This window comes from Anolis sagrei, chromosome 8, assembly GCF_037176765.1.
Source record: "Anolis sagrei isolate rAnoSag1 chromosome 8, rAnoSag1.mat, whole genome shotgun sequence".
Taxonomy (NCBI): domain Eukaryota; kingdom Metazoa; phylum Chordata; class Lepidosauria; order Squamata; family Dactyloidae; genus Anolis; species Anolis sagrei.
Window position 1 is genome coordinate 18,969,738 of NC_090028.1, and position 15,074 is coordinate 18,984,811.

The 15,074-nt window shown below is 41.9% G+C and overlaps 1 protein-coding gene across 2 annotated transcripts in view; it reads right to left on the reverse strand.

Moving 5' to 3' along the window:
* The window catches only part of CDH11 (cadherin 11), a 191,384-nt gene that overhangs the window by 45,735 nt on the left and 130,575 nt on the right, over window positions 1-15,074 (reverse strand). For both annotated transcript variants that reach the window (XM_060788438.2, XM_067471041.1), the window contains 3 exons: window positions 10,554-10,848; window positions 5,438-5,557; window positions 2,276-2,443 (listed from right to left, as the gene is read on the reverse strand). In XM_060788438.2, coding sequence (XP_060644421.1) covers window positions 2,276-2,443; window positions 5,438-5,557; window positions 10,554-10,848 — 583 coding nt within the window. The remainder of the gene's footprint in view (window positions 1-2,275; window positions 2,444-5,437; window positions 5,558-10,553; window positions 10,849-15,074) is intronic.

Genomic DNA, 15,074 nt, shown 5'->3' on the forward strand with positions numbered 1-15,074 from the left:
GACAGTACTGCTCGTGGTTGATTGTTCTTGGCTGGCTGCTCAGCCGGCCAAAGAAGGGAATTATTCAATGTGGTGGGTTTGAGATTCCTGGAAGTGGGATCATTCATTTCCTGCTGACATACAATTTATTATATTTTGCAGAATTCACTGATATTGAAGAAAAACCATTACTGCCCGCAAGAATCAAGGCTAGGCACTCAGTCCTCATATATCACTAAGAATCAAACCATCACAAGCAGAGCAGCATCCTCAATCCTTAGAGGCAGTTACCAAACTGTGCATGAACCTGATCTTATAGCAAGCTAACCTGAAGAATGAAAGAATGCACAAATTTCTGTGTAGGACACAATGATGTGATTTTTTTTGTTTTCCCTTTTTAATTTTTTCATAGCTCACCACTGCCCGGTGATCCCACAGAAAACTGTTTGTGACTCCATTTGCGGTTGCGATCCATGGGTTGGGAGCCACTGCTGTTAGGCATGGCCATTGGTTATGATATTTGGAGTTGTAGGCCAAAAGGTAACTTTTTGAGATGTGAGGCTAAACTTCATGATACCAACCAGACATGCAGAACATTGTGAGGACAATTCAAATCAAACTCATGTGAAGAATGGGTTATTTTGCTCATGTTGATAAGCCTCCAGTTGTGCTCTTTTGTTTTCTGTCCAAGTCAAGAGAGCCACAATGCTTACCAGACATTCAATGTTACACTACAGCAGTGGTTCTCAACCTGGGGTCCCCAGATGTTTTTGGCCTTCAACTCCCAGAAATCCTAACAGCTGGTAAACTGGCTGGGATTTCTGGGAGTTGTAGGCAAAAAACATCTGGGGACCCCAGATTGAGAACCACTGCACTACAGTGTTCCTTCACTTATCACCGGGGTTCCGTTCTAGGATCACACGAGATAAGTGAAAATCCACAAAGTAGGACACCATATTAATGTTAATATTTTTACGTTATCATATATATATGCTCTGTGCATAATGAGTACCTTAAAAACAAAAGAACCAATGAACAAAATCACACCAAATGTAGCAGTGAAGCATCTCACAACACAAGGAGTGACCATCACTCAAAAAGATGTGTTTTTTTTTCATTTGGGAGTTATAGTTGCCAGGATTTATAGTTCACCTATAATCAAAGAGCATTCTGAACTCCACCAACGATGGAATTGAACGAAACTTGGCACACAGGACTCCCCTGATCAACAGAAAACACTAGAAGGGTTTGCTGTATTGTGTTGGGTTTCGGCCTGTTGTAAGCCGCATCGAATCCTTCGGGAGATGCTAGCGGGGTACAAATAAAGTTATTATAATAATAATAATTGGTGGGCATTGACCTTGAGTTTTGGAGTTGTAGTTCACCTACATCTCGAGAGAACTGTGGACTCAAACAATGATGGATCTGGCCAAACTTGACAGGAATACTCAATATGCCCAAATGTGAACACAGATGGAGTTTGGGGGAAATAGACCTTGACATTTAGGAGTTGTAGTTACTAGGATGTATAGTTCACTTACAATCAAAGAGCATTCCGAACCCCACCAATGATGGAATTGGGCCAAACATCCCACACAGAACCCCATGACCAACAGAAAATACTGTGTTTTCTGGTGGTCTTTGGTGTCCCTTCTGACCCCCCCCCCCCGCTGACCCCCCCCCCCCCGGGTCTTGACTTCCCAGGTCAAGGGCCATTCACACGCATACACACACACACACATACATGTATATGACAGATGCAGTAACAAAGATTTGAAAGGGATCCCAATTATATGTTACATGTTCTAGAGTAGGCAAACCAGACAATCTCCACATCAACACTGGCAAAGAAAACGCAAGAAATACTGTTTACCCACAAGCATAAAGACATTACATAGATTAGAAACCAACACTTTCTCATTCCTTTATTTTCCTGATCACCAGACTGGGCCACAATAGTTGGTAGTTTCATAAACTTCCCATAGACATTTGGGCAGTCACTATGGGAAACAGGATGAGGCATTATATCAGTGGTTCTCAACCCTTGGGTTCCCAGATGTTTTGGCCTTCAACTTCCAGAAATCCTAACAGCTGGTAAACTGGCTGGGATTTCTGGGAGTTGTGGGCCAAAACACCTGGGGACCCACAGGTTGAGAACCATTGCACTAGATGGATAACTGGTTCACTCCAACAGGCTTTCCCTTACAACAACAACAACAACAACAACAACAACAACAACAACATCTTTATTTATATCCCGCCCCCTCTCCAAACAGGACTTATACTCTTAACTTACTCTGTGGGAACTTTGGCGGGTTGTCGTTGACATCAGTAAGTGTAATTGTGACTTTGGTTGTCCCTGAGAGTCCTCCCATGTGTCCTCCCATGTCTTTTGCTTGTATGACAACATGATATTCTTCCTTTGCTTCTCTGTCCATGTTGGGAAGTGCAGTTCTAATAATACCTTCATATACAAGAAGAAAAGACTCAGATTTTTTTTAAAGAATCCAGGCTGCATTACTTTTAAGATTTCATACATGTATATCAGAATGTGTATGGTCAAGCAACACCAGTGTGGTTAAGAGAGTAAAGAGATTGATTGACGCTCTTGTCACATCCCGATTAGATTACTGCAATGCACTCTACGTGGGGTTGCCTTTGAAGACTGTTCGGAAACTTCAATTAGTCCAGCGGGAGGCAGCCAGATTAGTCACCGGAGCGTCATACAGGGAGCATACCATCCCTCTGCTATGTCAGCTCCACTGGCTGCTGATCCAATTCTGAGCACAATTCAAAGTGCTGGGTTTGACCTACAAAACCCTATACGGTTCCGGCCCAGCATATCTGTCCAAACAGATCTCCCTCTACATCCCGCCTCGGAGTTTAAGATCTTCTGGGGAGGCCCTGCTCTCGGCCCCGCCTCTATCACAAGCGAGACTGGTGGGGACGAGGAGCAGGGCCTTCTTGGTGGTGGCCCCTCACCTATGGAATTCACTCAGCGGGGAAATTAGATCAGCAACATCCCTCCTTTCCTTTAGAAGGAAATTAAAAACATGGATTTGGGACCAGGCGTTTGGGCAATCTGGCAGATAAATAAAGGACTACGACGACTGATAGGAACAGATAATGTAGAACCAAATATGGACTCTGAGTTGGCAAACGCCAAGCTTGAGGTTGGTTTATTGACTGTGATATATATTGATTGTTTTAACTGTCTTAATTGTTTTAATTGCTGTTTTACACATTTATTTGTATTATTGTGTAGGCATCGAATTGTGCCTTTTTGTAAGCCGCCCTGAGTCCCCCCTCGGGGGTTGAGAAGGGCGGGGTAGAAGTACACGAAATAAATAAATGAGGAATACCACATGAATTAGAAGAAGCAACAATGCAGTCTGTTTTGACTGGGAGCCTTTGAGGAAATAAGGATTCTTCCCTCTCCATTCCATCTCCCTGCTTAATCAATTGATTGTAAATTATTTTTTTTCCACATCAAATTCAATTTGCAGGAACTAAAATAATCTGAGAAGAAAGTGGGAAGCTTCTTAATATTTATGGACCTATAACTTCATATTCTTTTATACCTCCTCTCATGATAGTATATATAAACAACTTTGAAACCTTCAGTGGACTGGTTCCTATAACTTAAGTCATAGTTAGAGTAGTATAAAATCAGCAGGGCCTGATTTCATTTTGGAATCAGAACTAAACAAAATAGATGATTCCTGAGTGAGATATACTTACAGCAGATCTACTAAATCTGTGATACAAAGGTTAATAATGAATGAGAGAATTCGTGACTAAATTATATGTCACTTGATTTCAGTGAGTCCGTTCACAAGGGAGGTAATATCCAGAGATCTGGGGCCACCTTCACTCTGGAAATGTGGAGGGCTGTAACCACTATTTTACCTCCCTCTACCCCTCCAATTTCTCCCTCTCCCATACCTAGCCAATACAGCTAGTGGGAACAGTAAAGGTTTCCTTTGACATTAAGTCTAGTCGTGTCCAACTCTGGGGGGTGGTGCTCATCTCCATTTCTAAGCCAAAGAGCCAGCGTTGTTAGTAGGCATCTCCAAGATCATGTGGCCAGCAAAACTGCATGGACCACCATTACCTTCATGCAGAAGCGGTCCACTCACATTTGCATGCTTTCAAACTCTTAGGGCCTAATAGTGAGAGCTCACTCTGCTCCCCAGAATTGTACCACCAACTTTTTAGTCAACAAGTTCAGTAGCTCAGCAGTTTAACCTGCTGTGCCACCGGAGGACCCAGCTAGTGGGGTATATCTAGGCAATTTTTGTCCACAGACTGGGATAACTGGACAGTCAGATGCAATTTTAGAAGGGAGATACCCACAGGCATTAAACGGCCAAGAACAACTGCTACAACAAAAGCTATTATTTTCCAACTCCTGACTTCCTATATTTCTCTTTTAAAGCATTTTTTTGGGGAGGGGGGGGGTCCTGCAAAGGGTTTTGGAGGCAATTCCAACAAATTTGGGTCCGCCTCTGACTATCTTAAGTTCAGAAGGGGCCTTTCCTCCCTAACAGTGTGATGTACAAGTTGACCTATGTGTCATATCTTACTAGGAAAAGTACATGAAAGTATAAGAACGGTGGCAAATTGATCCACTCACCTTTTGGAAAGCATTTCTAGGTGCAATCATTTAGAAAAATTCAGAGGCTGCTGAGAGGTCCAATATAGTGGTGGATCATGAGTGGTGTCACCATTGGTCCACCTTTTGTTAGGTTATGATGACTATGAAATTGGCTTCAGATTTACTGAAATCAGGGTGGACCAAATATGGACAATGAGACCTACTAGAACTCATACTGTGGCTCCACAGACCACAAATTAGGAGTGGGAATTATGTATAGGTTGTTGGACTGCAAATTCCACATCAGTCACCACTGGCAATGCTATGGGTATTGCCCAATTTCTTGAAGGCCACATGATTCCCATCCCTTCCTTTGACCCAGCTGACAGTTTTTATCCCCAAACAGCCTCTGCAAAAGGTGTGGGCAACTGTTGGGAGGAGGGTTATGCACAGAAAATATTATTTATACAACAAAATGTTCTTTTCTGTGAGAAGAAAAGAAACCCTCCAATGAGTTGATCTTTACTGAATAAATCAAGTATGACAAGCGGTTTTTAAAGCTGTGCAGTCTTCTAGAATTTACTTGAATTGGGGAGAAAATCAGTTACAGTACTCCCTTCCCCATGAAATGGAAATGTAAGACGTATAAAAGAATATTACTCAGGCAATATGGCACAGAAAGGGAATTCCTGCAGTACTTTAGATGTTTCTGGATGCCATCAGCCCTATACCAGCATTGCCAGTGTTCAAGGATAATGGGAGTTGTAAGCTAACCTCAGAAGAACCTCAAGTTGTTTTCTCCTGGCATTGGTACTACAATGTGTTTGATGTCTGTAATTAAAAAAAATGATAGAGACGTACCTGTTTGTGCTTCCACTGAGAAGTACGGCTGCCCTTCCAGGATGCTGTAAACTAATTTGGCACTATTTCCATAGGTAGGATCATCAGCATCTGATGCTGTTACCTGAATAACAGAAGTACCTAAAATATGGAGGGAAACACACATATGATACAAGATCTTCAAAACAACAACAGCAACAACACAAGACTTTCAAACAAAAAGGATTGTAGCTGAACCTCAACTTTCATGGGTTTAACTTTTGTTGTTTTGATTATTTTTCAGTATGCCACCATTAATTAAAATTTGAATTTTAAAATTAAATTGGAGTTTTGCAGCAAATTGAGGGAAATTGCAGATGTAAGTGAAGATTTTTTTTAAAAAAAATAATAACAAAACTCCTAAAACTGGATGTCACCTTCACTATGTGATAGACCAATATATTTATTTAATTGCTATATTAAAACAAGGGTAAAAATGGGCTCAAAGCCAACCTTAAAAACTCTGGCATAGACACTGAGAACTGGGAAGCTTGGCCCTTGGGCGCTCCAGCTGGAGGTCAGCTGTGACCGGCAGTACTGCAGAATTTTAAGAGGCACATATGGAGGGTGAAAGAGAGAAACGTGCCAAGAGGAAGGCGCGTCAAGCCAACCCTGACCGGGACCGCCTTCCACCTGGAAACCAATGCCCTCAGATCAAGAATAGGGCTCCACAGCCACCTACAGACTCACAAGAATTCAGATCCTGGAAGACTATCCTACTCGGCCAACGAGGGATCGCCTAAGTAAGTAAGTAAGTAAAGGTAAAGGTTTTCCCCTGATGTTAAGTCCAGTTGTGTCCGACTCTGGGGGTTGGTGCTCATCTCCATTGTCTGTAGACACCTCCATAGTCATGTGGCCGGCATGAGCACCGTTACCTTCCCACCAGAGAGGTACCTATTGATCTACTATTGATCTACTCACATTTACATGTTTTTGAACTTCTAGGTTGAAAGAAGCTGGGGCTAACAGCAGGAGCTCACCCCACTTCTCAGATTTGAACTGGCAACCTTTTTGTCAGTAAGTTCAGCAGCTCAGCGGTTTAACCCACTGCTCCACCGGAGGGTCATATTAAAACAAACAAACAGACAGTACTCCAAGTTTTTGGGAATTAGAACTGCATGGAAGATAAAAGTCCTATTATAATAAAACAGATGTAAAATCAGAACTATTGCATTGATCTAAACCAGTATTATACAAACTCTAGTCTTTCAAGCATTTTGGATTTCAGCTCCCAGAATCCCTGATGTATTAGCCAAGGAAGCTGAGACACCTGGTAGTTGAAGTCCAATACATCTGGAGGAGAAGAGTTTGGGATTCACTGATCTAAACCATTAATAAAATCCCTTGCAAAATGAAAAAAAAAATCTTAATTTGGAGCCAATATTGGATTGCTAAATTTGGGGAGGAGGGTGAATAGTTTCTAAAGTGTTTCTAAAATATCGCTAGAGGTCTGTATTGTAACTATAAAAATATAATGAAAGTAGTTGCACAAGGGGGGGGGGAGAGAGGTTGCGAGGCTCCTTTATCCCTCATTTTTAGAGCTATTTTAGGAGCTGGCTACAATGGTAGAACATATTTACAACTACTTCCCCTTCCCCCAAATTTCAGAATGTTTCACTAATCCACAAAGTATTGTTGAAGGCTTTCATGGCTGGAATCACTAAGTTCTTGTGGGTTTTTTCGGGCTATATGGCCATGTTCTAGAGGCATTTCTCCTGACGTTTCGCCTGCATCTATGGCAAGCATCCTCAGAGGTGAATTCTGCTTACTGCTCACCTCTGAGGATGCTTGCCATAGATGCAGGTGAAACATCAGGAGAAATGCCTCTAGAACACGGCCATATAGCCCGAAAAAAACCCACAAGAACTTAATCCACAAAGTTTTGGGAATTTTAAATACCTTTCATGAACAACATTTTTTTTTTAAAAAAAAAAAAGACAAGAATTGTCACCTTGAATTTCTATTTTTAATGATACAACATAACCAGGGCATCATTCCCCCCAAGTTTCAGAAAGATTTGCACACCCACTAATTTCTAGGGAATTTTAACCAACATAAACTTAAGTTAACAGTACTATTTCACTGGAAGATCCCAGGGGACATCCAGTCCGACCCTCTTCTGCCAGGCAGGAAACACACAGTCAAATCACCCCCAACAGATGCCCATCCAGGCTTTGAAATAATAAAAACAACAAAAACAACACCAATAATAATAATAATAATAATAATAATAATAATAGGAAACCTCCTAGGCAAATTTTGGAGTTACTGCCTCTCAACTTTCCCTACCTTACAGGGTTGACAACAATCCCCTTTTATCTCAAAATCCCTTTAGAGAATGAAAACCAAGCCGGGTTGTTGTAGGTTTTTTCGAACTGTATGGCCATGTTCTAGAGGCATTTTCTCCTGACGTTTCGCCTGCATCTATGGCAACTAGTGACTACCTCTGAGGATGCTTGCCATATATGCAGGCGAAACGTCAGGAGAAAATGCCTCTAGAACATGGCCATACAGCCCGAAAAAACCTACAACAACCCAGTGATTCCGGCCATGAAAGCCTTCGACAATACATTGAACACCAAACCCTTCAGGGAGGAGGAAGCACAAGGTGGTAAGCAGAATTCTAGGAAATGTAGTTTGGAAAGGTGAGGACTCCTTTGGCAGAGAATTCAAAAGGCTCTGCCCTAAACTATATTTCCCAAGATTTTGCTAACTTCCCACATTAAAGCTTCAATGTGAGTGTGGTCTTTGCCTGTCTCTCTCTGGGCCGGCCATGTGCCAGAGGGTCTTCTTCCTTGCCTGGCCATCCAGTCAGGCATCTCTTCCTCCTCCGCTACCCCATTTGGGGAAAGATCACGGCTTTTCACTTTACTTTGGACTCACCATCCTTCTCAGGGCCCTTTGGGGGAACCAAGTCCAGCTCTTTTGGGGGGAAAGCAGTGCCTGCGTCGAGACCTGGAGCCATTTACGAGACTAAAATAACTCTTCCAAAAGTCATAAGTTTTTTTGCGTGACCACCCCTTCTATTTCTTAATATTGCTTCATATGTATGAATCATACGAAAAAATTACGACTATCGAATTACAAATGAAGTTTTGCACAGCCCTATTGGCTATATTTGATGAAAATCTGCCAAGTGTCCATCCCTCAAGATGCCAAGCTTCCACTGGAAAGATCTCTTGTAAAGAATTGATTCACTTTGGCTTTTTAAAGGAATATCTGGCTATGGATCTCAGATGAGGGCCTCTAGATTTAAAAGACAAATATAGGAAGAGATAACTTTAGCTCCATAGACTAGAATTTACTATGTACTTTTCTTTGGGAGGTTTGCCTTTTCACTTTAAAGTCCTTGCAGGGAGTGATATAATCAAGACAGAGGTTTACCCCTTCACTGTTATTTGTTATTACTAGGTCTGATTCTCTTTAGTCTAAATTGCAATGAATGGTCAAGTTAATAATTACTAGGCATGGTTAGGTTCGGTCGGAATCTTCGTAATTCGGATTAAATTAGAAAAGATTTGCTTTTTGAAGCGATTTCAACGTTTTTAAGTAAACCCTTTTGAAGCTTTTCCCACCATTTCTGTTATGAAGCATAAGTGGGTTGGAAATGATTCAGTTTTTCTCCGCTTCTGGGCTGGAGTCTGGGCAGAGTTTAAAAACAAACTGGATGCATTTCCTGCCTTTCCTTACCCTTCGCTACTAGGCTGGAGCCTGGGCAGAGTTTAAAAACAAACTGGATGCATTTCATGCCTTTCCTTCCCATTGCTACTAGGTTGGAGCCTGGGCAGAGTTTAAAAACAAACTGGATGCATTTCATGCCTTTCCTTCCCTTCGCTACTCGGTTGGAGCCTGGGCAGAGTTTAAAAACAAACTGGATGCATTTCATGCCTTTCCTTCCCATCGCTACTAGGTTGGAGCCTGGGCAGAGTTTAAAAACAAACTGGATGCATTTCATGCCTTTCCTTCCCTTCGCTACTCGGTTGGAGCCTGGGCAGAGTTTAAAAACAAACTGGATGTATTTCCTGCCTTTCCTTACCCTTCGCTACTGGGCTGGAGCCTGAGCAGAGTTTAAAAACAAACTGGATGTATTTCCTGCCTTTCCTTACCCTTCGCTACTAGGCTGGAGCCTGGGCAGAGTTTAAAAACAAACTGGATAAATTTCATGCCTTTCCTTCCCATCGCTACTAGGTTGGAGCCTGGGCAGAGTTTAAAAACAAACTGGATGCATTTCATGCCTTTCCTTCCCATCGCTACTAGGTTGGAGCCTGGGCAGAGTTTAAAAACAAACTGGATGTATTTCCTGCCTTTCCTTACCCTTCGCTACTGGGCTGAAGCCTGGGCAGAGTTTAAAAACAAACTGGATGCATTTCATGCCTTTCCTTCCCTTCGCTACTCGGTTGGAGCCTGGGCAGAGTTTAAAAACAAACTGGATGTATTTCCTGCCTTTCCTTTCCCTTCGCTACTGGGCTGGAGCCTGGGCAGAGTTTAAAAACAAACTGGATGCATTTCATGCCTTTCCTTCCCTTCGCTACTCGGCTGGAGCCTGGGCAGAGTTTAAAAACAAACTGGATGTTTTTTCCTGCCTTTCCTTCCCTTCGCTACTCGGTTGGAGCCTGGGCAGAGTTTAAAAACAAACTGGATGCATTTCATGCCTTTCCTTCCCTTCGCTACTCGGTTGGAGCCTGGGCAGAGTTTAAAAACAAACTGGATGTATTTCCTGCCTTTCCTTACCCTTCGCTACTGGGCTGGAGCCTGGGCAGAGTTTAAAAACAAACTGGATGTATTTCCTGCCTTTCCTTACCCTTCGCTACTGGGCTGGAGCCTGGGCAGAGTTTAAAAACAAACGGGATGTATTTCCTGCCTTTTCTTTCCTTTTCCTGGAGCCTGGGCAGAGTTTAAAACCATTAAGGAAGGATTCAGAAGTTTAGGAAAGTTTTGAACATTTTTTTCTGTGAAAATCGGAATTGACTTCTGAATCAAACCACATCCGAAACGAGTTTTGAATTAATTTTTTTTGATCAAATAAGCCTAATAATTACTTCTCAGATGCCCCAACTTATAATTATGAGGACTTGTAGTACCTTGTTGCATTACATACCTACATTGGACCTCTCCGGTACATTGGCATGGTAATTTTCATGTAGGAATTCAGGAGGGTTGTCATTGATATCTTGAACTTTGACAATGAATTCTGAAGGTGGTTCCAGGGGTCGGTTGGTATTCCTGTCCACAGCTTGTGCTGTCAAGGTATATTGAGCTCTTTCTTCCCGATCCAGAGTCTTAGTTGCATGGATGTTCCCTGATTTATCATCAATAACAAAAATGATTCCTGCTCCTTCACCTGAGAGAATGTATTTTATATTTCCATCACCAGAATCAACATCCGAATGAAGCTGCAAAATTTAAGATATGCATAAGCTTGGATCTGAAAGCTCGTGAATAGTGGCTGCCAGATTTTTTTTATGATTGTTTGCAAATAAATAGATGGAAACAAAATTAAGCACATGGATTGATGTACATAATTCACATGTCTGAAAAATTGCCCACACAGAAATGATGATTACAAAATACATTTAAATGAAGATAGAGCAGATAGATCATTACTCCTTAAATGACAGATATAAATATAAACATTATTTGCCAACATCGTCATTCTGTTTCACTAGGGTTTCCCAATGCTTTAATCACTCCATTCCCAGATCCTATATAAACACATAAACAATATTCAAGCCAGTACAAGCGTTATGATCTACAAGGGAGGACTTTTTTTCAGTCATACAACCATCACAGACACATTTGGTGAGGACAAGAGATTTTTCTCTATATAGTGACATAGTGCAGCTCCAACTAGTATGAAAAATACTGGTTTGGACCTGCATAGTAGCTACACTGGGTTGCTGCCAACCACCTTTGACGATGAACAGCTGTAATGCACTGCAAAACCCCTTCAGCAAGCCAGGCCACTCACGAGGGAATCTTGGATATTAAAGATCAATATTTGCCTAAGTTTCTACAGCCAGGAAAAGTCGCTAATGGAGCTTGCATGCAAAAATGCTGTTTTTTTCTACCCCACTAAACTCGGGCTCCCTTCCCCCTAAGTTCATTACAATCCAGACCAAAGCAACTCACATCCTTCCTCCATTCTAAAGTCTTATCAGTCTTATGAGAAGTTCCCCAGATGCCCAGGTGTATTATTTATTTATTTATTTATTTATTTATTTATTTATTTATTTTGAGCATTTATATTCTGTCCTTCTCACCTCCAAAGAGGGATTCAGGATGGTTTACAGCAGGCTGCCATTAGATGCCAATACAATACATTAAAATCATAATTACTAGGGCTGGGTAACCACGGAAAAAATTGTTTCTAAACTCGATTCGTTTCCAGGGAGCGCTAGCGTTTCCAAATTCTAAATACTTCCAAAATTTTGAGATTTCAAAGTTTCGTTATTTACGGAATTTCGTTAATTTCGAATTGATTCATTAATGGCGGACGCGATTGCGCAATATGCTAAAAAAAAAACCTCCAAATGGGAGAGGGGGAACTTCTGAAGCTTCCCTCTCCCTCTGTTGTTGACTGTTGGTGTGATGAAACAAACAACAACTATAAAACTTGCACCAGACATGCGAAAATAATTACGAAATAATTACGAAATAATTACGAAACAATTTCGAAACAATAACGAAACAATAACGAAATAAATTGAAAAAATTGTTTTGAATCTAATTTACTCCTCACACTATTCCTGCATGGCTCAATATCGGATCGTAAGCTAATTTAAATACGAATTAATAACGAATTACGAAATTAACGAATGAAACCGCCCAACTCTAATAATTACACAATTAAAACAATTATAACATTCCATATCAAAATAATTCACCAGTTCAAAATCATAGTCAAACAGGAAACTGCAAGTCGCTTCTGGTGTGAGAGAACTGGCCGTCTGCAAGGACGTTGCCCAGGGGATGCCCAGATGTTTTGATGCTTCTCTCATGTCCCCACATGAGGAGCTGGAGCTGATAGAGGGAGCTCATCCGCACTTTCCCCGGATTCAAACCTACAACCTGTTGGTCTTCAGTCCTGCCGGCACAGGGGTTTAACCTACTGAGCCACCGGGGGCTCCACAGATAACAGTGAAGGAACGTAACAGTTATTTTTTAGGTCTGCTCGTATGCCCTTCCGCAAACACCACTATCACCTTTTCGTCCATGTCCCAGCATTATTCCCAATTTTAACTTTACATTTGGCCTTCCCACTGCTTTTAATTATGTGTTGTCTTATTGCTAATGTTATATATTTTATTGTCTATGTTTTTATTTTAATTACTTGTACTGTTGTTGTTATTATTGCTTGTACTGTTGTATTTGGGCTCGGCCTCATGTAAGCCGCACCGAGTCCCTTGGGGAGATAGTAGCGGGATATAAATAAAGTGTTATTATTGTTATTATTATTATTATTTAATGAAAAATATAAAGAACAGTTTGGGAGACGCTTTGGGAAGACCTTAAACGGGATAGAAATCACCAATCTAATCCAAAATATTATTAAACGCTTCAAAATTGTTCCCAGCCCACATCCACACTGTCCACAAACTAGAGGGCGTTAGGCACAAATTCAATGTGCTTGCCAAAAACTCACGGCTTGCTCCGTTGTCCAAAAGTGCTGAATAAACTGGATTAGAATCATTTCACTCCACTCCTCGTAATTCTCTCCCCACCTTCCTTCTAATACAACTATGAACTATCTTCCCGAGTCCCCCCCCCCCCCCAGCTCTCACTTTGTCCGCTGTCACTCCATCCCCTCTCTTGACCACATGGTCATACATGTGTTCCTTTCCCTGATTCACAACTACCGGTGAGGAGACAACATAATGCTAGCGGCAATGGGACCCAGCTATCATACTATCATAGGCATGATTGAGGAAACTATAAATCACACACCACTTTTCCTGCCTAGGTACAATTATTCCTATGCAATTCATTTTGTCTGTGTTATTTTGAGTTCTGTTCCTCTCTTTGAGTAAATTCAATACACAAAGACACAGTCATTTGGTCTTATCTGCAAATTTGATTAACTGAAATTCTGTTTTATCATTTATAAAACACATTGAGCCACATCAGGCCCAAGACACAATGCAGAGGCACCTCGCTTGTCATTTCTCTCCAGAGGAAGAACAACTATTGACAATTACTCTCCGAGTTATGTCTGACAACTGATTAATGATCCACCTAACTATAGCACGGTCTAGCTCCCTATTCAGCTGCCTGTCTACAGGAATATCATGGGGAATCTTGTCAAAGCTTTACTGGAATTGCAATATATTACATAGGGGTGTGCGATTTGTCAAAAAAACAACAACAACATCCCATTTACTGAAAAATTTCTAAAATTGGAAAGGGAGGGGGATACCGTTTCATGATCTGTCAGCCGGAAGTTCTGTTTTTGTTCCAAGAAGATCTGGCGCATTGGCAACAATGGGGGCTCCTCTTTCTATCATTTTTAAGGCTATCAGGATAAAAATGGCCACATTTTCATGTGGCCATTTTCATGTGGAGGACACATTTACAACTGCAACCCCCCCCCCCCCAAAAAAAGTTTCAGAATGTTTGGGTCATCCACTTTTTTTTTTTTGGTCGTGTCAGGCGCAACTTGAGAAACTGCAAATCACTTCTGGTGTGAAAGAATTGGTCGTCTGCAAGGACGTTGCCCAGGGGACGCCTGGATGATTTGATGTTTTTATCATCCTTGTGGGAGGCGTCTCTCATGTTCCTGCATGAGGAGCTGCAGTTGATAGAGGGAGCTCATCCGCCTCTCCCCGGATTCGAACCTGTGACCTGTCGGTCATCAGTCCTGCCGGCACAGGGGTTTAACCCACTGTGCCACCGGGGTCATCCACTGATTTTTAGGATATTTTTGTAGCTTCTACAAATAAAGGAAGAAGGCTACTAAACTGGTGGAGGAGTACACACACACACAAGCCAGAGGGAGGGAGAGGCAATAGCAGAGAGTCAAAGAGGTGACCCATTCATACATAGCACCAAAGGTACCTGCCCAAAGTGGGCCCACTTCTCAAGGCCACAGAGAAGGTTGGAAGCCTCCAACCTCTTCTGTCCCACAGCACGGGAGGCAAGCAGACAAGACCTATGGAGGGTGACTGAGCTAAGGAGCATGCCTTCCACCAGCCTTGTTGCGCAGCAATATAGCTGGAAGTGCTCAGCCACCATAGGGACTAGAGCAAGGGTCCTCAAACTTTTTAAACAGAGGGCCAGGTCACAGTCCCTCAAACTGTTGGAGGGCCGGATTATAACTTGAAAAAAGCATGAATGAATTCTTATGCACACTGCACATCTCTTATTTGTAGTGCAAACGACACTTAAAAACAATACCATAATTAAAATGAATAACAATTTTAACAAATATAAACTTATTGGTATTTCAATGGGAAGTGTGGGCCTACTTTTGGCTGATGAGATAGGATTGTTGTTGTTATTGTGTGGTTTCAAGTCATTTCAGACTTAGGTTGACCCTGAGCGAGGGCCGGGTAAATGACCTTGGAGGGCCGCATCTGGCCCCCGGGCCTTAGTTTGAGGACCCCTGGACTAGAGAGTGGGGGCA